This window comes from Melampsora larici-populina (assembly GCF_000204055.1).
Source record: "Melampsora larici-populina 98AG31 unplaced genomic scaffold MELLAscaffold_51, whole genome shotgun sequence".
Lineage (NCBI taxonomy): Eukaryota > Fungi > Basidiomycota > Pucciniomycetes > Pucciniales > Melampsoraceae > Melampsora > Melampsora laricis-populina.
In genome coordinates this window covers 323,174-350,743 of record NW_006768815.1, presented here as the reverse complement: position 1 = coordinate 350,743, position 27,570 = coordinate 323,174, and the positions used below count along the sequence as shown (strand labels likewise).

At 41.0% G+C, this 27,570-nt stretch overlaps 4 protein-coding genes across 4 annotated transcripts; 1 reads left to right on the top strand and 3 right to left on the bottom strand.

The window, feature by feature from the left end:
- Nucleotides 1–707: 707 nt before the first annotated feature.
- On the top strand, nucleotides 708–6,601 carry MELLADRAFT_39264 (uncharacterized protein; the record flags this gene model as incomplete). The annotated part of the gene is made up of 24 exons (XM_007415514.1): nucleotides 708–1,075; nucleotides 1,159–1,177; nucleotides 1,259–1,424; nucleotides 1,518–2,101; nucleotides 2,168–2,346; nucleotides 2,412–2,455; nucleotides 2,524–2,675; nucleotides 2,763–2,987; nucleotides 3,065–3,098; nucleotides 3,196–3,232; nucleotides 3,297–3,477; nucleotides 3,564–3,650; nucleotides 3,725–3,962; nucleotides 4,034–4,083; nucleotides 4,148–4,376; nucleotides 4,446–4,550; nucleotides 4,646–4,730; nucleotides 4,814–5,183; nucleotides 5,257–5,451; nucleotides 5,529–5,742; nucleotides 5,847–6,014; nucleotides 6,084–6,177; nucleotides 6,252–6,388; nucleotides 6,468–6,601. The coding sequence occupies 24 exons, from the start codon at nucleotides 708–710 to the stop codon at nucleotides 6,599–6,601; spliced, it is 4,095 nt and encodes a 1,364-aa protein (XP_007415576.1).
- Nucleotides 6,602–8,641: 2,040 nt separating this feature from the next.
- Nucleotides 8,642–15,021, bottom strand: MELLADRAFT_92660 (uncharacterized protein; the record flags this gene model as incomplete). Its single annotated transcript, XM_007415440.1, has 27 exons — nucleotides 8,642–8,775; nucleotides 8,850–8,986; nucleotides 9,062–9,191; nucleotides 9,232–9,399; nucleotides 9,501–9,714; nucleotides 9,796–10,010; nucleotides 10,083–10,432; nucleotides 10,516–10,600; nucleotides 10,694–10,798; nucleotides 10,864–11,092; nucleotides 11,160–11,209; nucleotides 11,278–11,515; nucleotides 11,587–11,673; nucleotides 11,769–11,949; nucleotides 12,010–12,097; nucleotides 12,145–12,178; nucleotides 12,255–12,479; nucleotides 12,560–12,711; nucleotides 12,782–12,825; nucleotides 12,889–12,972; nucleotides 13,134–13,165; nucleotides 13,212–13,717; nucleotides 13,771–13,981; nucleotides 14,063–14,081; nucleotides 14,175–14,557; nucleotides 14,636–14,708; nucleotides 14,801–15,021. 27 exons carry the CDS (start codon nucleotides 15,019–15,021, stop codon nucleotides 8,642–8,644), a joined length of 4,395 nt encoding a protein of 1,464 aa, XP_007415502.1.
- A 3,541-nt stretch (nucleotides 15,022–18,562) lies between these two features.
- MELLADRAFT_117867 (uncharacterized protein) lies at nucleotides 18,563–23,572 on the bottom strand (the record flags this gene model as incomplete). The annotated part of the gene is made up of 8 exons (XM_007415439.1): nucleotides 18,563–19,373; nucleotides 19,485–19,728; nucleotides 19,883–20,528; nucleotides 20,653–21,411; nucleotides 21,470–22,017; nucleotides 22,111–22,621; nucleotides 22,751–23,198; nucleotides 23,278–23,572. The coding sequence occupies 8 exons, from the start codon at nucleotides 23,546–23,548 to the stop codon at nucleotides 18,763–18,765; spliced, it is 4,038 nt and encodes a 1,345-aa protein (XP_007415501.1).
- A 1,363-nt stretch (nucleotides 23,573–24,935) lies between these two features.
- Nucleotides 24,936–26,963, bottom strand: MELLADRAFT_67247 (uncharacterized protein; the record flags this gene model as incomplete). The annotated part of the gene is made up of 1 exon (XM_007415438.1): nucleotides 24,936–26,963. The coding sequence occupies one exon, from the start codon at nucleotides 26,961–26,963 to the stop codon at nucleotides 24,936–24,938; it is 2,028 nt and encodes a 675-aa protein (XP_007415500.1).
- Nucleotides 26,964–27,570: the final 607 nt, after the last annotated feature.

Sequence of the window (27,570 nt, the reverse complement as noted above, 5' to 3'; positions counted from 1 at the left end):
TTTTTATTTCCTCCGACCTTTATCTCCTATTGTAAGTCCTTTCCAGCTGTGAATTCGGATGAGGCTTGACTTTCTTACTGATATCTGCCACGCTTGGGTCTCGCTCAGCATAGGTTATATAAGATTAAAGAGGGATTGCTCGAGTTCTCTGCGCTGCATTTGGTCGCCCCTTTCACCTGTAAATAATTGGCAAGGATTGTACATAATGCCCTCCGCTTCTCTAAAGACCTCACCGAGCCCAGCAAACAGGTCTGCAGACACTCATGCTTCAGGCATGGTCCCGGCAACCTTCGAGGAAGGGGTGGTGACTGTGAACTGGGCTGAATCTGAATTCGCTCAACTCAAGCATGAACTTATAAAAATTCAGCACCAACTTGATCAACTCAGGCTCGAGCGCGGCGAGACGTAAGTTTATCTCATTGCCAGAAGTACCGGTTGCGATATCACATTGAAATACTTGAAATCCTGTCCCATCATACATCATCTCACAGTGGACGCCGGCCGAGTCTGTCTCTCGGCAACAAGGAAGCTCAAGCTGACGATGACTTTGACTTGTTGGCATATCTGGTACGAACCTTGATCTTAACGATCTGTCTCCACTTCAATTTTAAACATTGAAGAATGTCGATCCACTCAGTCACACCTAAGAGACTCTGACACTTCCTTTGCCGTTTTTTTTGAAACCTCAGCGTGGTGAATATCAAACTATGCAGTCTCACGGTTTCCGCCTCAAGACAATTGGCGTCATTTTCTCAGATCTCGCTGTTAGTGGTATGGGTGGTGTAAAACTCCCGATCCGTACATATCTGCATGCTATCAAGGATCATATTTTCCTTCCAATAACGATGATTACGAGTCGATTTAAGAAGCCACCTCCTTCGAAGTTGATCCTTTCTGGCTTCAACGGTTTCGTTCGTCCAGGAGAGATGTGCCTTGTGCTAGGTCGGCCTAACGCAGGTTGCTCGACCTTCCTCAAGGTGATTGCCAACCAACGAGGCGGTTTTGTGGATGTGACTGGCACAGTTGAATATGGTGGGATAGAGGCCGAAACGATGGCCAAGCGCTACAAGGGAGAGTGAGTCTATCCAAACGCCTTGAAGAAAAATTTCCGTGTCCGAATTGATATCTTACCTACGATGTGTCGATCTTCCAAAATAGAGTTGTTTATAATCCTGAGGTGAGCACAATACTTTTCCATTCCACGTTGGATTCTTATTTGGATATGTGAAGTTCTCATATCGGGTGTGGACCAATTCAGGATGATGTACACCATCCTACTCTTACAGTTGGACAGACCCTAGATTTTGCTCTTTCAACAAAGACACCCGCAAAGAGGCTTCCAGACGAAACTAAAAAGATTTTCAAAGCAAAAGTTCTCGATTTGTTGCTTCGTATGTTGGGCATCTCCCACACCAAAGATACATGTCAGTATGACTTCCTTTTGCACGTATCTTTTGTCAGTTGAGTTCAAGTTATTCCTTTTGTCTAATATTCGATTGGCCCTTCTGGGAATCTAGACGTCGGAAACGAGTTCTTTCGTGGAGTATCAGGTGGAGAGCGGAAGCGTGTATCAATTGCTGAAATGATGACTAATCGCGCTTGCGTATTATCTTGGGACAACTCAACTCGTGGTCTTGACGCATCTACTGCACTACAATACGCTCGTTCGCTTAGGATTTTGACCAACATATTCAAGACGACCATGTTTGTAACATTATACCAAGCCGGTGAAGGCATATATGAACAATTCGACAAAGTGTGCCTCATTAATGAAGGTCGCCAAGTCTACTTCGGTCCCGCCTCTGAGGCTCGGGCTTACATGATGGGATTAGGATACAAGAATCTACCTCGACAGACCACTGCTGATTATCTTACTGGCTGTACCGATCCGAATGAGAGACAGTTCGAAGATGGTGTAGACCCAGCAAGAATACCAAAGACACCTGTGGAGATGGAGCATGCTTATCTCAATAGTGATCTTTGTCAACGAACTCGGGCGGAGATGATAGCCTACAGTGCACAAGTAAAGGGCGAATCACGTGCGAGGGAAGATTTTTTTCAAGAGGTAAAGGATTCTCGGTATAAATACACCTCCAAGCGGGTATGTGTCATATCATCTATCTCTTATTGTTGCTGAATATTGCTCATTAGAATCGATCATATCTAGTCACCTTGCATAGTTCCATTTTATAGCCAGGTTTGGTTTTTGATGGTTCGAGAATTTAGACTGAAGTTGCAAGATAGATTGGCTTTGATATTGAGCTGGGCCACCACAATATTCATCTCGATCGTTGTTGGGAGTGTGTTTCTTGATTTGCCTAAATCTTCTGAAGGGGCGTTCACTAGGTCAGCACTTTGATGATAAATTGGATCACAAGCAGTCAAACTGATCTCTATCCGTCGTTGTTCAGGGGAGGAGTGATGTTTTTGGCTTTGCTATTTAGTATGTTTATTGGTGAGCAAAAACATTTGTGCTTTTTTCACCGAAAATTAATCTAATATAACGACATTGTCTTCTTTTAGCCTTGGCGGAACTTCCGGCCCAGATGGTAGGTCGGCCAATCATTTGGAGACAGACCTCTTTTTGCTTTTATCGTGGCGGTGCACTTGCTATAGCCACTACTTTGTCCGATATCCCATTCTCCGCCCCAAAGATCCTTGCCCTCTGTATAATTGTTGAGTCACAATATTAATTCTAATCGCATAAAACATCAGTTTCGACTGAGACGGTATGCTGATACTTCATTGCGAATGATTTCCAGCTATACTTCTTGGCAGGTCTGGCTTTGAATGCGGCGGCTTTTTTCACTTTCTATTTCATCATCTATCTCATCTACCTCTCCCTCAGTGCCCTCTTCAGGTTCTTGGGGGCAACCGCGTCTAGTTTTGATAGTGCAGCACGTATGGCCAGTATCATGTTTATGACTATGGTCCTTTACAGTGGTTATTTGATACCTCGGCAGCAGATGAAGCCTTGGTTGTTTTGGGTAAGAAGAAATTCTTTGATGTGTACTATCAGCGATTTAGGCTGAGGGTTTCTTTTCCGTCATCACATCGGTATCAGTTGTGGTATATCAATCCGATCAGCTACGCTTTTGGTAAGATGGTATCATAAAAATTAAATCTACTGAATTTGACCATTTGTAACTGAAAATATCTGTCTCCTTCATTCTACAACGTGTCAACTTGAAACAGAGGCGCTCATGGGCAACGAGTTCGGTCGTTTTCATATGTGAGTATAATTACAAAATTAGTCCTCTACGAATATCTGATTTTTCATGCGTGGATCTGGACAGGCCTTGTGAAGGAGACTCAGTAGTTCCGAACGGGCCAGGGTACCCTTCTTTCCTTGGATCCAATCAAGTTTGCATCCTTCCTGGTTCACGACGAGGTTTCACTACAGTAACCGGAAATCATTACATCCGCGCTGCATACTCTTATAATTCCCGAAACATCTGGAGGAACGTCGGAATCGAGGTATACATCATCACTTCGTAGTGCCAAGTTTTGTCGAGAGTCTTGACTGATGTTTGGAGTGTATCCTTGTATACTATTTGGAACAGTGTGCATACTTTGCTGCTTTTCTTTTCTTTTATTTCTTGGCCATGGATAACATGTCATCAGCCTCAGGAAGTCCATCGGTGATCTTAGTGAGTGAAATTCTTCAATATTCAATCACCTGTAGATCATTGTGAGAATCAAACTCACGCGTTTCCCTTGATAGTTTTCACAAGAAAACGGAGAGCGAAGAAAGTTGAATGAGAGACTGGAATCCAGAAAGCAAGATTTCAGGAACGGAACAGCTCAACAAGATTTGACTGGGCTTATAACTACTCGGAAGCCCCTAACGTGGGAAGCATTGACATATGACGTAAAGGTACCTGGTGGGACGAATCGACTTCTGAATGAAATTTACGGTTATGTAAAACCGGGAACTCTCACTGCATTGATGGGCGCGTCAGGTTTGTGGACTCTATAGTCAGTCAGAATGCCTGATATCCCCTGATCAAGTATCTTTTTGATTGCGCTACAGGTGCTGGAAAAACCACCTTGCTCGATGTCTTGGCCAATCGGAAAAGTACTGTGAGCCGACTCTAGACCATTATCATGAAGAATTCAGTCTCGCTGACTTTTTTCCGTGATGTAGGGTGTAGTTGGGGGTGACATATGTATATCAGGACGGGAACCAGGGTCAAACTTCCGACGCGGGACAGGATATTGCGAACAGCAAGATGTACACGAGCCAACTGCGACAGTACGGGAGGCTTTCAGATTCTCAGCTTATCTGCGACAGCCTACACATGTTTCAATTGAAGACAAAAATGCATACGTCGAGGAGGTGATCCAGCTGTTAGAACTTGAAGATTTTGCAGATGGTGAGCTATTCTACGTTCGACTGTTTGGTCAGACCTACGCTTACCTTGGACGTGTGTTACTTTTGCAAGCCATGATTGGATTCCCCGGTTTTGGATTGGGAGTTGAGGGAAGAAAACGGGTGACAATTGGTGTGGAGCTGGCTGCCAAACCACAATTGTTACTTTTTCTCGATGGTGCGTTTTCTGAAGTTTCTAAATTTCGAGAGCTCGACTTGAGTTCTGATCATCGGACCCATGCATTTGTTAAATTTCCGACCTTGAAAACCTAGAACCTACCTCTGGGTTGGATGGACAAAGTGCGTACAACATTGTGCGATTCCTGAAAAAGTTGGCGGCAGCCGGCCAAACCATTCTGTAAGTCTTATGATGCATACCCAGCTCTTTCAAAAGGTGACCTGCCGAGATCTTTGAGATTGATCTCTACCTCTTCTTTTCAGGTGTACGATACATCAGCCCAATGCACTTCTTTTCGAGAATTTTGACCGGCTTCTGCTATTGAAGAGGGGAGGCAGATGTGTTTACTTTGGGGACATCGGACAAGACTCGTATATACTGCGCTCATACTTTGAAAAACATGGAGCTCGATGTCCCAGTGATGCCAATCCCGCGGAATTCATGTTAGAGGCGATTGGTTCTGGAAACTCTCGCCCAATGGGCGGTGATAAGGATTGGGCAGATCGGTGGTTGGAAAGTGAGGAACACGCTGAAAACAAACAGGAGATTGTACGTTTGAAACAAGAATCGCTTTTAGATCCGTCACAGCACTCCGAGGAAAAAGCTACAAATTGTTCGTCTTTTTTTCTTCTTGTTGTTACCGCATCCCCTTCAAAATTATTCATGAAAGCTTTTATATCTTGCAGATCCAGGATTCGGTCGTCAGCTAAGGATTGTGGCCAAGAGGACTAATGTGGCCTTTTACCGAAATGCTGCTTATCAATTAACAAGACTGTGCGATCACCTTTTCATTGGGTTTCTTGTCGGAATCACCTTCCTCGATCTGAGTGACACAGTCAGCACTATGGCCTTACAAAACCGGGTCTTCGCAATCTTCATTTCTGGTTTCTTGCTTGCTTTTGTGAGTCCATAGTTTGAGACCACCTACCAAAAAAATTCCTGGGAGATTTTTGCAGTATACTGATGACCACCTAAAAGATCGTCGTTCAAGTCGAGCCTATGTTCATCATGGCTCGGACAATCTTCCTTCGCGAGCTGGCATCAATGACATATACAGAGGAAGTGTTTGCCATCAGCCAGTTTCTAGCGGAGATTCCGAATACAACTCTTTCGGCCGTAGCATACTATTGTTTATGGTATTTTTTGACAGGATCTAACAAAACACCTAGCCGAGCTGGCTACGCAATCCTAAGTTGAGTCATTCTGACAGTCTTTCACATCTTCCCTTATTGAGTTCTTCTATCTGTGAATCAAGGCTGAAGGTTTTGATATCTCTTGTTCTTCATTTGATTATAGTGATTTGGCTTTTGGACATTTTCGCCGTCAGTCTGGGGCAAGCAATCGCAGCCTTGTCCCCGAGCATCTTCATCGCAATGCAAGTCAATCCAACGGTGGTTACAGTGTTGACCCTTTTCTGTGGTATAATCGTGCCACAGCCTCAGATTAAAGCGTTTTGGCGGCAGTGTAAGGCGTCCGCAATATCCTGACCGGAAGGGGAACGAAGAAAGCTGATCGATGACTACTATTTTTCAGGGATGTATAACTTGGATCCATTTACCAGATTGATGTCAGGGCTAATCGTCAATGGACTTCATGATCTGCGTGTCACTTGCCGACCCGAAGAATTGTAAGTCTTGTCTTCCTCCACCGCTTTGATTCACATCGCTGAGACCATTTAATCTTTTCGGGTCGTCAAATCAGCGCGCAGCTTCAACCGCCCCATGGCCATACATGCGGTGCCTGGCTTTCTGACTTCATTTCGAGATTGGGTGGCTACGTACAAGATGCGGAAGCGACGTCGGATTGCAATTATTGTCGGTACGCTGTGGGGGATGATTGTGAGTTTACCATGTTTGATAGCAGCTTGCTCATGGACTATAATACCGATCAACAAATGATTCTCCCTTTTGATCATAGATTTCAAGCCTTTGAATTATTCGTACGCTAATCGATGGAGAGACTTGGGAATCATGGTTTCATTTTGCTGCTTCAATTTTCTCGTGACCGTTCTAGCAGCCAAATTGTTAACCTCAAGATACTCGCATAGATGAGATGGCTTCCAAATTCAAACAAACCTTTGTCTTCCTATCAGGAACTACCCTCTGTTCATTACCCAATTCTTTCTTTTGTACATCTCCCTTTCTGCACGGACACCCTCATATTTTTAAACCTTTCAAATGTTGACATTTGGTGCATGTGTACGTGGTGTATTCATTTGTAGTGCCTTTGTTTATATATATATGTGTGTGTGTACGTAGATTATCTAGTTGTAGCCATGGAGATTGAAATTCACTTGTAGAAATTTGTCTAATTCTTCCGGGATAGATCAAAACACAGCATCCTGAAAAAGGATGGGCTGTCCTCAAACCAATATCTACACGGGATGAGGAATGCCCTACCACAATGGCCGTCAAATGAAGCCAGTCTGATCATGCACTTCAACAGGATGAAAGTGGCAAGTAATACAATTGTTGATGACACACATAGTTTACACAATGTCGTCCATTTGGCAAATTAGGAAACCATGATGTATCAAGACATGGGAAAGGGTGTCACATATGAAGATGCTTGGATGTGAAAATTTGCACATTGGAAGATATCACATTTGAACCCCCAAGATCTTCCTAAGGGTACTTCATCTTGTCTTTTGCTGAGACAAAGGCACACTTTTATGTTATCCCCTATATTGTCTTGTGATGGGGAACACTCTTTAGGAGTTTGAGGACATTAAACAATAGTCCTTCTGATTCTCTAGTAGATCTTTCCTTGACCAACCACTCTCATGCCACCCCTCCTTCATACCTCAATATTGCGCTCAAGAAACCTACAACTCACCTAGCTTATCACAAGCTTGTCTAAAGAGGCTGGTGAGTCCATCACCAGAGGGGGGCTTGCTTCTCATACATCAATGATTGGTAACTTTTCAGAGTTGTCTGGGTGTATCTCGAGTCTAATGGCCTCACAAAATACAAAATCTTGAAGAAATGGAATGAAACCCTTGTATTCTTTCTCCTAATTTGTTGGTGCAATTAGAATTTTTCAAACATCTTTGGTGGTCAAGATTCCAAAGGAGCTCTTCCGTATATATATTTTGACTCTGCAGTCTGCTGAATCCACGGTACATATGTTTTCCTCTACCTTACTTCATTTGTGTAGCTAATTTTACTTATTCACAGTAATACAACTATATCATAATATTATCATAATACCAGAAAACCATCAGTAAGCATGAGAGTATCAAATGATGGGACACAAATCTCTCATATACAGTGACTAGCACCAGTAAAGATGTTGAAGGGATGTGATTGATTGTATGGTGAATATACTCCAATACAACACTTGATATATGATTATGAAGGATAGTATAGTTGGTACTGTGATATGCTACATATACTCTTATCAAAGTACAGTCAATAGCTATATTGACTATACCAGGTATGGTGCTATACTATCAAGCGCAGTGGCCGTGTTGCTAGGATTGAAAGTACGTTAAATCTTGCCATCTTTCAGGCTGGACAGTCCCCCAAATCATTCAATTTCAAGCTTAGCCAGAGTCTCATGATTAGTTCAAAGGATAAGCTTTAAATATTTCAAGGACTCCAGCAGTGATGTATAGAGAAATCGCATTTCAGAGCTGATGAGGAGGTTTTGCTTCAGATGAAAGTACAAGGCTCTGGATTCAAATGATAACAAATAAATTGATTTTGTTCAAATCACCGGCGAGAGCTTCTATTCGCATCATCAGTTGACTGGGTTTATGTGGCTCCGATGTCGGCGCACAAATTGAGCTGTTCAATTTCACGAATCGAAACTTGACAAGTTGATATATAAGATCAAGGGTGCGAGTGAGCAAGGGGGATTTTAAAAATGTGTTACGTGGATTGCAAAATTTACGGCTACATGTGGGATTTATAGGCATTTATACATTATGAACATATTAAGTCCAAGCAAGGTACAAAATTTCTATACTTCAAGATTTTCAAAATCTAAGGTGTCTATGAATTTTTATCAAAGAGAGGATTACGTACAGAAGAAGTTGATGGACGGTGGAAAGACCTCATTTTGAACACTAGGGAATATTATAAGCTAGCTTATCTGTTCGAATATCTAGATGTTAAAATTTTCGCTGCTGAAACGGTAATCATCAAGTTGAAAATGCAAAAGCACGCCATGATCACCAGGTCTCTCCATCGATTGGAAAAGGAATAGTTCAGAGGACGGAGATCTTAGATAATGAAAGGATTTTGTGTCAGATTTGTGGTGCGTCAACGAAGCCAAAAGAAGCCAAAGTCAACTTACAATCGTCCCCGGTAGCATACCGACAAAAATTGCAATCTGAAGTGGCTGTCGCATTTTGTACAGCACCCCCCAATGTCGATGTAAAGTTAGAAAGCCATTCACCGCATGTTTTCCCAGCAGGCGGTTGGATTTTGGAACTGAATTTAGAAATAGGGGATGTTTGCGTGAACTCAGCAACACGAATCAAGGTATTGAGGCAAGATGATACTTACAATTCTTCCGAACCACAAGTGACAGTCAAATCATGGAGTTCATTCACAACTAGTCCGGCCATCATTCGAGTCATGGGATCCAAGTTGTACATCCCTGAAAAGCCGTGAATAGTAATCAGCAGGGAGTCGTCTACCCTCTGCAAAACTGAATGAACCAGGGCTTTGCTTACATTGTCGCCAAAAAGCTTTGATCTGGGGCTGTGGTATAATGATACCACAGAACAGGGTCAACACCGTCATCACTGTAGGATTAATTTGCATCGCGATGAAAACGCTGGGGGACAAGGCCGCGATACCTTGCCCCAGGGTCACAGCGAACATCTCCAGGAGCCAGATCACTATATCACCCAAAAAGTGGAGGATAAAGATTCAGCCTGTGTTGAAAGATTTCGAGGCGCCAAGCATGACGGGGTTGAGAGAGATGTGGAAATAGCTCAACTGAAGACTGCATAGCCAGCTCTGCTGCTTGAGGCATTGGACCCCGAAAGGAAGTACCAAAGTATATAATATACTATGGCCGATAGAGTCGAGTTCGGAATCTCCGCCAAAAACTGACTGATTGCAAATACTTCTTCTGTATATGTCTTGGAAGCTAGCTCTCGAAGGAAAACTGTCCGAGCCATGATGTACATGGGCTCGACCTCGACAATGATCTGTAAGGTAGGTAGCATGAGCATTTTTGTTGTAGTTTTGAGGAGGGTTTCGACTCAGAGTTTCCAAGTTTCAAGACTCACAAAGGCTACCAAGAAAGTAGAAAGAAAAATTCCAAAAACTCGATTTTGCAGGGCCGACGCGGTGACTGCCCCATTCACATCCAGGAAGGTGATACCGACGATGAACCCAATGAAAAGGTGAACATAAAGCCGCGTTAATTGGTAATCAGGAGTACGGAAAAAGGCGACGTTAGTCCTCTTGGCCACTGTTTTCAATTGGAGTCCGAAACCTGGATCTGAAGGACATAAATATCCTCATTAGTTTTCGCGTAGGAATTCTATGAACAGAACAAGAAAGAAAGACGGACAATTGATGACTTTTTGATTCGAAGATTGAAGCGGGTCTGCGAGTGCTTCCTCTTTCAGGCGCAAGATCTCGCGTTGATTCTCGGCGTGCTCTTCACTATCCAGCCACCTATCTGCCCAATCTTTGTCACCTCCCATCTGACGGCCGTTTCCAGCACCCATTGCTTCCAACATAAATTCTGCTGGATTGGCATCATTCGGACAACGAGCTCCGTTCTTCTCAAAGTAGGCGCGGATTGCATGAGAGTCTTGCCCGACGTCGCCGAAGTACACACATCTACCTCCTCTCTTCAAGAGTAAAAGCCGATCAAAGGTCTCGAAAAGAAGTGCGTTAGGCTGATGGATCGTACAGCTACAAAGATGTGATGGAAATAAAACATGAGTATCTTGACCGGCTCACTTTGGGAAGGAGTGAAAATGAGGGATGAAACGTACAGAATAGTCTGGCCTGCTGCTGCCAATTTTTTCAAAAATCGGACGATGTTGAAAGCACTCTGTCCATCCAATCCGGAAGTAGGTTCTGTGTCATAAATTTGAAGGACGAGAGAATACGAGAAGGCAGTGATTAATTTTCAAAGAAGACGCAAAGATTGAGAAAGTCAAAAAAGGTTACCATCAAGGAAAAGTAGCAATTGGGGTTTGGCAGCAAGCTCGACACCGATTGTAACCCGTTTTCTTGCTTCAACTCCCAATCCGAAGCCAGGAAATCCGATCATAGCTTAAAATAGGATGTTCGAGATAAGCTTAGATTCTCACCAAATAATCGGACGTGAAGTAACTCACCATCTGCAAACTCTTCCAATTCTAGCAGCTGGATGATCTCTTCCACATATGCGTTTTTTTCTTCAACTGGAACATCTGCAGGTTGTCTCAGATGAGCTGAGAATCTGAAAGCCTCTCTTATTGTCGCAGTCGGCTCGTGCACATCTTGCTGTTCGCAATAACCGGTTCCACGTCGGAATTCTGGTCCCGGTTCACGTCCTGAGATACATCTCTGGCCTCCAATCACACCCTGACATTGAGTAAGAAAGTTAGCAAGGTAATGTATCGATCAATTTTGAGTTGAAGATTTGGCTCACAGTATTTTTGCGGTTGGCCAAGACATCGAGCAGAGTGGTTTTTCCAGCACCTGCAGAGCAATCGAAAAAAAGCTTATAAGTAAATTTGACATGTCATGGGTGGCTAAATTTCGCAAACCTGAGGATCCCATCAAAGCAGTGAGAGTTCCAGGTTTAACATAGCCATAAATCTCATTTAGGAGTCTATTCGTCCCACCCGGTACTTTGACATCGTATGTCAATGCTTCCCATGTGAATGGTCTCCGAGTAGTTATAAGCCCACTCATATCTTGTTGAGCTGTTCCATTTCTGAAAGCATCCTTGCGCGAATCCAGTTTCTCATTCAACTTTTTGCGTTCCTTGTTTTCTTTGGCAAACTTAAAAATGACGTGCAATTTAGTGAGGATCTTGCAACTATCTTCGGGTAGTTCAGATACTTTTCACTCACCGACATGAATGATGCACCTCCTGCGGCTGATGACATTCTGTCCGTTGCCATGAAGAAAAAGAGAAGAAATGCGGCAAAGTATATGATCTGTTTCAAGTCGTGTGTGTGTGGAACAGGTAAGCCGATTCGACATCAGTAAATAAATTCCCACAAAATGGCTCAGAGGTGATGAAGTAAATTACCAGAATCGCAAAATTTCTCCAGACGTTTTCCGACTTATAAGAGTATGCTGCGACGATATGGTCCTCCCCGCGTACATTAGTGATACCTGGACGGGCACCAGCAAATATACAGACCTGATTTGCGCCAAGATCAGAGGGGTAACCGGGCCCACGCGGGATGATGGAATCTCCGTCACAAGGCCTGTTTGGATACACCATTAAAATTAAATACCTATTCAAAGTTTTGTAAATGACTACTCACATTTCGATACGCCCAAACTCGTTTCCCATTAGGGCCTCTGTTGTAAGATGGTAGGTTGTGGGAGGACACGGAGAGATGAGTTTGATTCCTGTTGGCCAACAGCACTCAGCATCCTGTCGAATGAAGTTAGCTTACCGAAAGAGTAATTGACCGGATTGAGATACAACAACTGATGCCGACGAATGACAAATGAGCAAAACTTAGTATCAATGTTAGGCAATAGTAATCAGAAGATTATTGCTTACCCAAACCAGCCAGCGCTTCATGGCTTGTTGAGGGATCATGTAGCCACTGTAGAGAACCATGATCATGAACAGACAACTGGACATACGAGATGCGCCATCAAAAGTGGACGAGATGGCTCCCAATAACCTGAAGAGGGTACTGATTGTGAGGTAGGTCATATAGACGATCAGAAAGTAGGTGAAAAAAGCCCCCGCATTTACGACAAGACCTGCCATGAAGTATAGCTGCAAAATATATGATACAAGGTTGGGACATGAGCTCAGCTGGAAGTGATGTTACGATTAGAAAAATATTCCGACTCAACGATTATACACATGCCAAACAGTTTGGGGGCGGAAAATGGGATATCAGCCAGAGTAGTGGCTATCGCAAGTGCCCCGCCACGATAAAAGCAGAAAGAGGTCTGCCTCCAAATGATTGGCCGGCCCACCAACTGCGCAGGAATTTCTGCCAAGGCTAAAAAACACAATGCCCTAGTGTATCAGATGAAGTTGCTGTGAAGATGCGACTGAATTTTTGAACTCACCGATGAAAATACTGAACATCAAAGACAGAAAGATCACTCCACCCCTGAAAGATGGCCGACATGCATCAGTTAGGGTTAAAAAAGTAGGCTCTTATCAAAGGACTCACCTAGTGAACGCTCCTGAGGAAGATTTAGGCAAATCGAAAAACACGCTTCCTACCACGACCGAGATAATTAGTGTTGTGGACCAACTTATAATCAAAGTCATTCTGTCTTGAAGTTTCAGTCTAAATTCTCTGATTATTAAAGACCAAACTTGAGTGTAAAAAGGAACTATGCAAGCAGACTAGATACGAGTGGTTTGATGAGTAAAGGTTAAGGAAGAGTATAATTTCAATGATATCGCACTTACCCTCTTGGATGCGAGTCTGTGGCGAGATTTTTCTACTTCGCGAACGAAATCATCCCGTAAATCTGACTCAGCTAATACCTGTGCTCGGTAGGCCGTCATGTCAGCCCGATTTCGTTCAGCAAGGTCACTTTTCAGATAGGCTGCTTCCATCTCCTGAGGTGTCTTTGGTATAGTTGCTACATCTAGACCCTCTTGGAACTGCCTCTCGTTCGGATCAGTGCAGCCAGTTAGGTAATCAGCGGTAGTCTGTCGAGGAAGATTCTTGTATCCCAATCCCACCATATAAGCTCGAGCTTCAGAGGCAGGACCGAAGTAGACTTGACGGCCTTCACTGATAAGGCATACTTTATCGAATTGTTCAAAAATACCTTCACCGGCTTGGTATAGTGTCACAAACATGGTCGTCTTGAAAACGTTTGTAAAGATCCTGAGTGAACTAGCGTATTGAAGTGCCGTAGAGGCGTCAAGACCTCTAGTTGAGTTATCCCAAGATAGTACACAAGCCTTATTGGACATCATTTCGGCTATTGATACACGCTTTCGTTCTCCACCTGATACACCGCGAAAGGATTCGTTTCCAACATCTGGAATTCCACAAGGACAGGTCTACAGTCAGTTTCGAAGACAACTTCCTTACTCGGAATCCATGACGGGTAGTGCGTGGAAGAGAAAATATGCAAACATGTATCTTTGGTATGCGCTATACCCAACATACGAAGCAACAAATCGAGAACTTTTGCTTTGAATATTTTTTTGGTGTCTTCGGGAAGCCTCTTTGCTGGTGTTCTTGTTGAAAGAGCAAAATCTAGAGTCTGTCCGACTGTAAGGGTAGGATGATGTATATCGTCCTACGTGAATAAGCAACTCATGTCAGAGCTCCATACTGGCAAAGAGGGTTGCAACATGAAATGGTAGCGTATTCTGCGTACCTCAGCATTATAAACAGTTCTGTTGTAAATAATCGAGAAAGCGAGGGAAAGAGCACTCTGAGATCAATGGTGATACGACGCATGGACATTGACAGCATACAAATCTACTCACTCTCCCTTGTATAGCTTGTCCATAGTTTGAGAATCTATCCCACCATATTCGACCTTGCCGGTCACATCCGTGAAACCTCCACGCTGGTTTGCAATCACCTTCAAGAAGGTAGAGCAGCCTGCATTGGGTCGACCTAGCACAAGACACATTTCACCAGGTCGGACGATTCCATTGAAGCCAGAAAGAATTGCCTTTGAAGTTGGCTTCTTGAAGTGACTCATAAGCATCGTGAATGGGAGAAGAAGATGATCTTTGATCGCAACCGGAGACGTTCGAATAGAGAGTTTTGCGCCGCCCATGCCATTGACAGCAAGATCTGAAAAAATCACGCCGACTTTTTTGTGGCGGAAACCATGAGCCTGCATGGTTTGATTTTCTCCACGCTGAGATGTGAAGCAAACGAGGAAGGGAGAGTCAGAAACTGCTACATCAAGTGGAAGGATGTGGCTTTGAGGTCGTACCAAGAAGTCCAACAAATCAAATTCATTGATATCTTGAAGTTGTGCTTCTTTGTCGTCTTCCAGAGTCGACTTCCTGTGAGGGGGAATTTAAGATGGGATATGATTGATGAAAATTTGAATCACGATGTTGCAGTCGAACACTTCTGGAAATTGAGGTCAACTTACGTATCTGAGCGGTGAAGATTAAGCTGGTTGAGTGAATGATCATGTTCTGAAAGTTCATGTTTGACTTGAGCGAATTCGTTTTCCGCCCATTTCACAGCTACGGCTCCATCTTGGAATGTTGTCGCGAAAGCGCTTGAAGTACGAGGATTAGTTGGCCTGATGGTTGGGTTTGCTGAGGTACGTCTACGTATGGTTTGAGCGGCAGCAGCAGGTGAAGACATCTTACTATGTTGATGATAAAAATATGAAAAGATAAAATATAAAAATATAAAAATATAAAAATTTGAAAATATAAAAATTAAAATAATGTGATGAAGATGAAAATATAATTGTCAAGGTGAGGAAAGAGTGGAACGATTATAATTGTGTAAAGGAATCGAGCGACCCATCTTTAAGGCTACGCTCAAACTTCTCACACTACCCAGACGTCGCGAAATCCAAGGCGTACTCAGTCAGAGAAGCCAATCCGAACGTACATAAGCTCTGTTGGGCTATTCCAGGATTTCATAAAGATGAACGTGTTGGGTGGTTGTGGCAGTTGTCATAGTTCTGGCCCGGGCCACAGGATCTTTCGTACAACTCAAAGAAACCATTTTCGTACCCTAACACTTGCGGCAATGTATTCAGATATGTTTGTGTAGAAAGTTGAGTCGGTCAATGGATCGCTTTTGAGATCGAGTATGGCTGAGGCATTACGTTCATCCAGTGTGGCCAAATCGAATTATGTAAATACCACATACTCAACGCCAGATCCCGTCAACGATAACTCTATATGTCTGGACTGACAGCATGTTAAAGGACGAGTACGTTGTGATGAGGTTGACTAAACTCTTCTTACGTGACCGCGTCGAGGTGTGATGGTGGTGGCCGGTGCTACATAAATAATGGGCCCTTTCGGTAGCCGTGGCCCGTCGACCTCGCAGTATACAATTGAAGTGCCTGGGTGTTGAACCGTTCGGGACGTGTTTTTTGAAAACGGGTCAAGCGTTAAGCTTGAGTTTAGCTTAACAAAGCCCTCTCTCAAAACCCGGGCTTTGCACCTTGAGGCTTGATGAGATAAAAAAATCATTCTTTGGAATGTATCTTCTCTAATCAAAAGTGGTTGTCGACGCCAAAGGATTGATTCCCTCAGTTGATATCCTTTCAGGAATGCTTCAGCAACATCTTTTTAATTATTCTTCTCACTGTCGTAAAGAACACCAGTGAATGTGAGATGAACATCGAGACCTGCCAGGCTGCACAGTACACTATTCAACCTCGTTCAACACTGTGCACAGTACCAAGGTCGCGAAGTGGATGAATCGAGCTGTATTCTTGAAACTGCTAGGTTGCAGCGATTTTTCGGCTTCGAGAACACGAAAACGAAGAACGATGACAATACTAGCATAGCAGACCACAAAAGAGACATAAATAGTATTGAGGTAGCGAAGAGTGGCAATGAAGCAGCGATATTGGTTGTGCTAGGTTGCGGAGGTTTGTCAGTGTTGAGGACACGTGGACTGAGATGAATGCATTGCACTTTGTTCGACTACCCGACAACCAACAAATACGTTACCGCTGCAGGCTATAGTATCATGAACTAGGCCACTCCTCTTGCTGCTTACTTAAAGGCTCACCAATGGCTGTGGTTTTGAGCGTGATCAATTCCCTCTCATCAAACTCGATCGATTTAATCTTCAACTCTGCCAACACTTTTTAGTCCTAGATACTCACTTGCCATCAAACGCGATCTTTCTCTTAGATTCAATCTTTCCTGTCTCATCATGAAGTTTGTTCTGTTTGTACCTATTCTCTCTTATGTTTTCTTCCAGGTCGGAGAAACTAAGGTGATTGGGACTCGGAGACTTCAAGTGCGTTCCACCAGGCATATGATTCGTCGCGCTGACAACAGCAGCATCGTGAAAAAGAATAATCACACCTTGCAGGAGGCTCCAGTCAGCGCGTCGTCTAATAGAATGAAGTTGGCAATGAAACTAGGCATCGGAAAGAAATGCGATGGTGCAAACCCCGTAATATGTCTATCTGAAGGAGGTGGGAGCATGACTGCTGACACTAATGACTGTCAAGCGTTAGTGATCACTCTTTCCTTCGTCGCAATTTTTCATGCCACCAACATCATGTTTGGTGTATCAATCTGACTTCTGTGACCTGCACTGGTAAGCTGATTTACTTTAATTTCCAATGGGCGGGTACACAGTGTCGCTCGATTCATGGCAAATGCAAGTGTGCCATGCGCCATGTTCAAAAGCTGTGCGGTAAGTGCGATGTGATTCAAACAAGTTATTCAATACATTTCACCGCAAGCTGATGAGCCGATTTCAATAGTTCATGACAAGGAATCAAGACCTTGTTCCAACGGCTCTTGTGAAGTGCGTGTCTGGTGAGACTCGGATTCACATTTAGCGCCAACTGACACAAAGGTTGCCATTTCGATCCATCCTTCTGAACACAGGGCGCCTATGGATGAAGCTGCGTATGCTTTTGGAAATTACCTCAGCGACGACTGCAAAGTCGAGTGTCCGATCCCGCGTGTGAGTCTTGCAATCTCACTATTGAAGATGAGAAAACTCTGCTGATCTTCTTCCCTACATTTTGATAAATAGCAAGAATGGACCTCTCCACCGAGCCCAAACGATAATTTGACCTTGACTTATTTGTTTTTCAACAAATTGGAGACCGCCCCAACCCCTCAAAAGTGCGACGATGAGGTGTTTGGAGCGTTAAAGGGTTCCCCTCCTTGATACAGTACTGGCACTGTGTCTTTCGAGCGGGACAAGTCCTTTTTCGTGCAGTTCGCTTTTAGAGGTGTATGGGTCAAGTCATACTTGCACAATCCTATCTGGAGACAGGTGTTATCTGATCTTATTCGACTTTACACTCTTGAGTCTTTCTTGACCTGATAAATTTTTGGAGATTCTTATCTTTTCCCGCTGCTGGCACAGCTTTGATGCTGTCTTCCTTGACCTCTCTTCTTTCTGTATGCTTTCTATATTGATCCTTGTAATATCAATTTTATCAAAACCAACAGCTCTACTGCTCATAATCTGTGTGATGATCTACTACGATGAATTGTACTTCTGTAACTACCAAGATAGAGAAGTAAAAAGAATATATAAGTTGCTGCTATACTATCATTGAAGATTGTCCATAAAGATAATATGAGGTCTGTTTCCAAACTCTTGAATCCCACCAATGAGCATGCAAGTAGCCTTGAGACCTGGACTCTGGAGAAATTCTTCAAGTGATCAAGCAATGCAACCACAGCGCAGACACACCTTCTCTAAAGCCCTTCACATTCAGTTGAGGTACCTGCTCAGCCATTGTACTCCAATCTACTCAAGTCTGCATATCTTGTCACAAATCAAAGTTTCTGAGGAAGTCAAAGTTCGTGGGAGGGCTCTCTGTTGAGCTCTGCAAACATTTAGTGCAGCAAACTCCAAAACACTAATCCAGCCCACAATTGTGCCTTGGCTTTTGGGTTCCATAAAAAGGTATGGGTTCTCTCAGAAGTACTGGGAGTAAACTTGGTTAAGTTGAAGCATACTCCCACTTCACAACCTCATAAAAACAAACAAGTGTACAATTCTTCTTTCTTTCCTCTTTTAATTCCTTCAAACCATAAACTGATCTAACAAAATGTAACAATCTCTAATTTATACTCATAATTGATCACACACCCAAAGAAATATCACAAGTTAACAAAAAAACATCAAATCACTAAATTCAAATCCAAAAAATATATAAATCAAAAGATTTCTTAATCCTGTTGTTTATATATATATAATTTCATTTCAATTTAATTTAAATTTCATCTCAAAACATATATATATATCCCCAAAAAAAACCTAATCAAAAAAGAAAAATCCATAAAAACAAAGAACTTAAACACCAGAAAAAAAACACAAAAAAAAGCACAAAACAAACGGAAAACACTAAAATTGAGTTTTGATTTCTATTGAAGATTATCCCACATCAGCTAAAATTAAACTTTTAGGATCCGATTGATTTGTATTAATAGTAGAATTAGATTCCAATAGATTCAAATTACCTTCTCTTTCTGACTTGGATGCTCCAATTCCAACTTCTGTTTGAGTTTGAGGTTCAATTTCTTCAGTATCATTTACTAAACCATTCAATTCTTTAACTTTTTCAACTTCATTCTCTTTACATTTCTCAAGTTTAGATTCTTCTTCTTCATTTCCAAGCTTTCCTTCTGTAATTTTTTCATCGCCAATCGTTTCTTCTCCAACCTTTTCATTTCCAACCGATTCTTCTCCGACCTTTTCTTCTGTGATGTTCTCATCTCCAACCTTTCCTACTTCTCCAACCTTTTCTTCTGTAACCTTTTCATCTCCAACATTTTCTACTTCTCCAACCTTTTCATCTTCTTTCCCATTCTCTAATCCTAATTCACAACGAGTACCACTACCTTCAATACCCATACTACCCTCATGATTCCCATCATTATTCGTAATCGTAGTAGGGGTGGTAGGTAATGGTGTAGTAGGTGTGGTAGGAGTATCAGACAAGATTTCCAATAACCCCATCACTCTACTCTTATTATTTCCCGCTTCTAAATCAAACCCAAACCCAAAAAAACAATCAAACATCAATAACCCTCTTCGTCGACTTCTTCAAAACCCAAACCGAGATCACAGAAGAAGAAAAGAAAAAATGAACAAACTCTTAACCACATATTCTCTTAATGGAGCTTTCAATACACCTTGTTTTCCCACCAATTCTTTTAATTGTTCTCTAGGTAATTGTAAAAGTGCTCCAAACGAATGAGGTGCAATGATCTTTGAACATCTCATAAACCCTTCCCAAAGTTGTCCAATCGTCCAAATCTTCTTAATAATCAATCTAGACAAAAGTGTTGTAGAAACAAATGGTTGTAATGATTTATAAGTTTGAACGGCTTGGATTACCTAATATATGTCCATCGAAAAAAAATCAAATCACACAGACAGGTGTCAAAACATTAGAAGATTAAGATTTCATGGTTTCTTATGATTTGGTGTGAATTTCTTTCATTCATTCGAAAAAATTGAAAACCCCAAAGAAAAAAAAAAGAAACTTAACTGTTCTAAGAAACAAAGTAGGTAAAGTCATTTCATCTACTACTTGTTGCATAAAAGCCGCCAAAACTTCAGGTTTGAAGATCTCCGTCATCGAAAAACAAAGTCCAATAGCTTCAATAGCTTGTTTGATCGAAATCTTACCACCTGAATCATCAGTCTGATGTAATTTCACTAAAAGTTCAACCGGTGTTAATAAAACTTCATTACCTCGATTGATTCTAGGTGCATTAGTTGAAACAGATCCGAAATTATTAGGTGGTAATTGGATAATCGATTCAAATACAGATTTCACTTCTAATTTCTCTTGTAAGGTACCATTCAATAAACTTAAGATCTTAGGTAAATTAAATAAAATCTCTTCTTTATTTAATTCACCAATCAATGGTATAATAAATCTGGGTGAAAGGTTAGTCGATGTATTTGCTAAATTTTTAATCGCTTCTATAATCACTTGCGGTGGTTTACCTCCTTTTTCGGTCGAGATATTTAAAATTCTTAAAACTAAGGATTCGGATCCGGTTTGACAATTTTCAATTAATGAAACTATTTTCGGATGTTTGGCTCCCAGTGATCGGATTAATGGTGTAATAAGTTGTTGTACACAATCTCTGATATGTGGTGATACATTTGGATAAACTCGAAAAAGACTATGTATGAAATCATATTTTTTGGGGGGAGGGGACTTTAATTAGTATTCAACCTTTACCTCTTTTTGATTGGAAAGAAGAGATTAATTAAAAAGAGATTAGTAATGGAAATCAAATACTCAACTGATCCAATAAATCCGGATTCTTAACTGATAAAGCCAAAAGTAACTCAAGATGTCTCACAACAGTTTCTTCATCTTTAGCTTTACCTAAACCAGATTGTAAGACCGCATTTTCAACTACAGCAAATCGAACTCCATGATCATTTCCATTGACTTCACCATCTTCCATTCCTTCATCTCCATCACCTAAATTCTCTTCTGTCTGTAACTCTTCTTCTTCTTCTTCTTCTTCATTATTTTCTTCTAACCTTTGTACCAATTGGATGGCAAAACTAACCACTCTTTCTCCCAAGACTTTCCATTCTCTACCCGATGAACCAACCCAAGATTTAACACTAACGATAGCTGCATTTCTAGTTTGTCTAGACTTATGTGTAGTCAATCCTAATAACAAATCTAAAGTCTTAAACCTAAGTGTAGGTCGCAAACTGGTGATTTCTCTTAAAGATGTAAATCCAATCGTCAACATCTCAGGTTCTTCACAAAGATCGACTAATCTATTCAATTCTTTTTCAGGTAAGTTAGGTAAATCTAATAAGAATTGTGATAATAAATGTCGTGTGTTCCTTTCTCCTTGAGAATTAGTACTAGTACTAAGAGTTAAAATATGATCTAGTATATGTCCTAACCATCTATCATATGCATTCATTCCAATACTTGTAGTACTACTTGTGAATCCTATCGAGTGAGGGTATTCATCAACTTGTTGTTTCCGTGTTGCAAGCCATTCTTCCATCAACCAAACCCTCGCAAAATGCATCCTATCATACTACCCAATCAGCATTCATACGAAATGATAAAAAGCCTAACTTCACTTACCGTTTTGGAAAATCCGCTATAACAAATCCAAAAAGTGCAGCTCTCACATCTTCTCTTCTCTCCTCAACTTCTTCACCTCCTTCACCCCCACCACCATCCATACCTCTAGTAACCAATCTAGCCAAAAGAGTAGACCAAACCCCTTCATGACCCACTTCATCTTCCTTCATAGCAATTCGATCCAGAGTGAATTTCAATAACAATCTACGATTTGGTTCATTAAGAAATAAAGGAGATTCAGGTTCCCATTTGCTTATGATGCCTTCTTTTTCTTCTTCTATGTCTTCTTCTTCTTCTATGATCGGTATGATGATTTCTTCTTCTGGATCTATATCTGAACTTGAAATGATGGGTTCCATGGTAGGTCTAACAGGTGAACCCGTTGGGATTGGAGTTGAAGTTCTTGTGGTTGGTGGCGAGACATGAATCGGAACTTGAGGTTGCCTTGTAATTGGATCAGAAATCATTGATGGGATGGGTAAAGCGGCTGTAGGTTGGATTGATTGATCGGGGATATTATTCGGGGTAGGTGGGGTATACCTAAAGCTCTGGGTTTTGTTTACATGAAATAGATATCAGATCATTAGTTCTTTGAGAAATTTAACAAGTCAACACTAGGAATCAAATTAAGGAGGACAAACAGCCATGGCTTCATGTAAGGTTTGATCGTCCAATGCAAGTAAATTAGCAATCACAAGTTCGACCACTAATTCTAATCCAAGACTAGTCACATCAAATCCTTGTAACTGTGATTGATTCCTTTCATGATCTTCCACAACAGTAGGTTGTTGAGCAACAGGGGTCACCATCGTATTCCCACTCTTGGCTCGTTTCTTGGCACTCGCATCCTCTTCTTTCCTTCGCCTCTTTCGATCTTTTTCTTTTTCATTTAATTCTTCTAATCTTTTCAATTGGTTTACTAAAGCTTCTCTGATTTGTGGACTTGGTGTATGTCTTTCTAAATGTGATAAGGTGATCCGTAGTGTTTTTTCGACTCCTTTGATTTGAAGTCCTGGTTTATTGTTATGGGCAAGTGGTGAGGAAGGTGGGATGTAGGAAGTTAAGGTGTTTATGATCGTGGTGGATAGGGTGGGTCGATGTCGTACTAATGTACCTGTAGTAACGATGATGGCTGATGCTATCTCCGGTGAACTATTGACGACGCGTTTTCAAAAGATCGCGTATCACAAAATATACCAAGGATAGGGTTAGTTTTCGTTGTCAGAATCAAAGAAATCAAACCAAAGTGTTAAAAGAAGCCCAAAAACAAATTGACTCAACTTAGTTTGATAAAGTAACCTAATCAATTCCTCTAATAATAAATTAGATTCTTGTTCAATTTCTTTTGGTTTGATGAATGAATTTCCATTAGCAGAACACATTGAGATACTAGGATCTTCTGATCGTTTTCTAGGATCAGCTGAACCACCTTTGGTTCCGACTTGAATTAATCTTTGAAGATATTTGATTGAAGTGATTTTTAATCCTAATGGAACGTTTTGAGAAGTTGATCTAAAGATTGATAAGATGATTGATTTGGTTTGATTGATGAATGTCCAAGTTCTTGTATGATCTGAAGTTGATTTTGTGTTGATTAACTTAAAGATGATGGGATATGATGTGGTGGCTGCTTGGATTGCGAATTTCTTGGATTCGATTAAATCTGAATTAGGTTCTAGATCTTGTGAATTTAAAATCTTATGAATAGTTTCTGTAGATTGAATTATAACTATGTAAAGCAGTCAACCAACAAAAAAAGTGAGTAATCTATCATCAGAAAAGAAGCAGAACAAGAGAAATCAATTTACTTTGTAATCTTTGATCAGATGATAAGTTTAGATTAGGTCTACAGATAGCCAATTCGATTATTGAAGATACCCATTTTTTGATCGAAGGATGATTTGATTGAGATGAGATGAGAGATAATAAAGAAGGATATAGAATCGGCAATAAAGCAGGATTTGAATCGAATTGATTTTTAAGTTGAATGAGAGTTTTACGTTGTTGAATTGAGTTTGGTGAGGATGAGATGGCCGTTGAGAATAGTAAGAGTGCATCATTTGAACTTGAACTTGTCATCGTTGGTGGTGCTGATGGTGATGGTGTTGGTAGTGGATGGTGTTTGGTTAGTTGGTAGGTTGGGTTTGGCTGAAGTGACGATCAAAAACTTTCAGTCAATCGAAATGTCACTCAGTCACCTATCACATACATCACATTTCTCCACAATCAATGACAGATTATTTAACCTCAGCATGTCGATTCAGATTCCAGAAAGCCATGTGTACAACTTTCATTTAAGAAATCAAATCTCTTGTATGCCTTTCATCTAACTGCTTATCTCAATCACAATAATTGACTCTTCTTGATAACAACTAATTCTTGGGATCAGGATTCAATACAACCTTATCAGGGTGATTAGGGCTTCACAGATCTTGTGAAATACCAGAAGTTGAACCAAGAAAACAACAATAACTTTGCAAGGGTTGAACTTTGAATTTGATACTCCAACTCAGAATTATGTAGTTATTTATTCTACAAAGCCATGCCCACACAATGATGAACTTGTTTTAATGGGACTTTTATTGGTTACATAAGATTTGGTTGAGTGCTGGAATGAAAATAAAAGCAAAGAATGTGGGCTAAGGAAGTTGCAGTAGTGATTGCAGAAGGATTGATGGTTACAGATTATGAAGAGAAATCAAACTTGAAAGGTGATCATTGACAAACAATGGGCCAATTTATATGTTACCATTTGACATGAACATGTGATCACCATTGCTTTGCAACACATTGTGCAATGAAAGTAGACCAAATCAGAAAAGGGGTTAGCCATGAGTCAAAAACAATGTCTAGTGACCACATCAAGTTTGAATCCATTTCTCTGGGACTAAAATTCTGCAAAAGGAAAGAACCACACCCCAAAAGCCCAAAGATCTATTCCCCAGGACAAAAAGTGTTGGATTGAAGCATTAACCAACAGGTAGAATGCAATTACCTTTGCTCTTCAACACATTGTGGCATGAAAACAAAGCCACTAAGGAAAGCAAGAACATCAATCAGAGGATGGGACCAAACACCATAAGTGTAATGGTATATTGTCCAAGACAAAAATCATTGTGTGGAAGACTAAAAGCATTGGGCTTGGCTCTAAAAGCAGTGGGTCCCTTTGTAGTCCAGATTTGAGTTTTATGATTGTAGCAGATCACAAGTCAAGATACCTATGTAGCTAAACTCAGCGCAATAGTTTTCATTTTTTTAGTTGGTTTCTTACTAGCTTTCATCAAGTGTAAAACTGAGAATTAGTGGTACATTATCATATATAGGAAAATGGAATGGTTAAAGGAATCAACATATGGGTTATGCAAAAACCCACTGTTGCATTCAATCCTTTCAGTGACAGTGTATTATGAAAGTCACACATATGTCTTCATTTTGTGGAAACCCATTTGAGAATACAAAAAATCAATCAAGAGTTATACTTTTTCAAACAAGCAAGAAACTTATGGTATACATCTTGATTTGGTAGTGATGGTTCAAATTCAATCTTATCATGAACCCAACTATCTCTCTTTTGAATTATAGTCTCATACCAAAGCTCAAGTACAAACCAAACAGGATCCATAGGAAAATTTTTCTTGACTCTAGACTGAGAGAAATAATGTAAGGTGTCTTTAGCATGATACCAGTCAACCTCATGTGATAACTTTTCCTCTTTGGTCAGGAGAATTGATGATGGGTCTTCATGAAAACAGTTTCGCCATTTAGAAAAATAATCTTGCAGAATCTCCCAGCCAGTCTTAAGTAAAATTTCCATCACTTGGTCTGTTAACTGATTGTAGTGCAACACAACCAGTACACCCAAAAAGGCTGGAACCATGAAAGATTTAATGGCTTTGATTACATCTTGGATCTTTTTTGAGTCAAAGATCAGATCTTTTCTCAATGGCCCACCAATTGAATGGATGCCTTCTATCAAGCTTTGATTCATATCTCTTTCAAGACAACCAAAGAAGATTTGAGTGCTTGTCAAGATGTCTGTGTGTTTTGTCAGTGCAGACATACCAATGACTGCAAGATAATTTGCAGGCCGGTTCCCTTTGTATTCTTTTAATTTAGACAGCTCCAGCTCTGAAAGATGTGGGAGCATGGAAATTGAGAATTCCAAAGTTGGCAATGAGGGCTTCTGTTTCTTTTTGATAAGCCTAGGAGTCAAGATCCTCTTGCCTCTGAGTTCTGCTTCAGATAAAATTTCAGAAAGAAATGAATGTGTTGAAAATTCAATCTTGCACTGAGTTGGCTCAAAGATATAGTATTTTGTCCAATTTGAAATCAATGCTGCTATATGGCTTGGTTGAACAGGTGAGTATTTATCAAGGTTCAACATATACCTTGGTAGATATGAAGGGCTTGACAAGTCGTCCACATCATTGTTGAATAGTAATGAAAGTGTACTGATTTTGTTTTGACCAGGATAAAACACTTGATGCAAATAATCTTGAAGGTAAACCCATCCATCAGAAACTAGATCTTTGATTGGGACATCTTTTTGACTTCTCTGACGGATTAAACTCAGGCCCCCAAAGAAAGCAATCACAACATCCTTCTTGACCCTATGGATTGCTACCTTGACATGATATGGGGTACATGGGATGATTGATGAAGACCAAAGTATTGAGTAGAATATGCTATCTAGATTATGAAAGAAAACATCAATCTGTCTTGACACCTCGTAATTGTGCCATAAAGCTAGCATTCCTTTTGATTTGAGTAAATTAGCTACACTTCTGGATTGGAAGTGGGAATATTGAAGTTCTTCTTCTACTTCCTCAATCTTTGGCAAATTTTTTAAAACTTGAAACCTTGATTTTGATTTTCCTTTCTTTTTAGATATATGTGCCTTATGTTGAACTCCAATAAGCTTTGGCTTTTGTTTTTGTTGTTTGATGTTGTGAGAATCTTGGAACATTCTGGGATCAGAACTTGATGCTGAAGAATCAAACTGGTTTCCCTTCAAAGATCCCACATTTGAATCCTCATCAACCGTAGTGTGTTGAGCTTCCAGGAATGGAAAGTGTGTAGAGGTTGTCATCCCTCTGCTTTCCGTTTGATCTGGAGATTGTATGATATTTTCTGAATCCATAGATCCAAGAATGGTGCTCATCTCTTGAGAGAAATTGTTCCAAAACAAAATAGTATCAGATTCAGGATGGCTGGTGAGATATTCTAGTGCTGCAGCATCAGTATTTTCCATTAGTACATCCTCATTGTCTTTCAAGTGAGTTGATAATTCAGCATTAGCTTCATGGTCTTCTGTGGGTATGTTGCTACTTTTGAAGTGATGTTCACAGTTCCCTATACTCTCGATGCTTTCTGTAGTTTTTGGTTCAAGCTGATGAGGCTTGGTAAAAGAAGGATTTATGGGTGCCCGAACCACATGGAAAGAGTAGCACACAATTAATATGTTGATAATTGGCAAAAAGACAGCTCGTTGCATCTTTGAGAGGCCCAGTCTCTAGCTTTTTCAAAAGGTTTAGTAAGTATTGGGCAGATGAAAAAATCAAGATTCATTCTACCAGTGTCCCCATCTCAAATATCGCCCCTTATATATCTCACAGCAGTGCTTTGTGTACCAGGATGATATCAGTGTCACGGCTCGGATGTTTCATCGGAAAAGTACAAATGTATCAGTAAAAGCTGAAAGAGATTATGAGATTCAAAGAAGTTTCGACTGTAATAATGTGATTGATACATGTTTGCTTCTCTGATCAAGATAATAGATTACTTCTGGTATTCAACGCGTATCAAGTACAATGGCTGTGGAGCACCAAATGATTCAAACCCCCAAAGTGCAAAGAATCAACCTGAAACTTGTCCGCAAGGCCCTGTTCAGCCTATCCCAAGTCCGCCCGACGCACTTTGCTCGTTGTCACTCCCTGTCCGCTCAGTGTTTATTCCACCAAGTGTTTCTTTATGTCAGCTAGAAAGTCTTTCTCTGGAGTCATTATACGGAGCATTTGACTTACCATGTGCAAGGACTCTTCTTCTGAGCAATTGCTGTCGAAAAACGAGTTGCATGTTCTGCTCGGTGTTTTCTGTTGGAA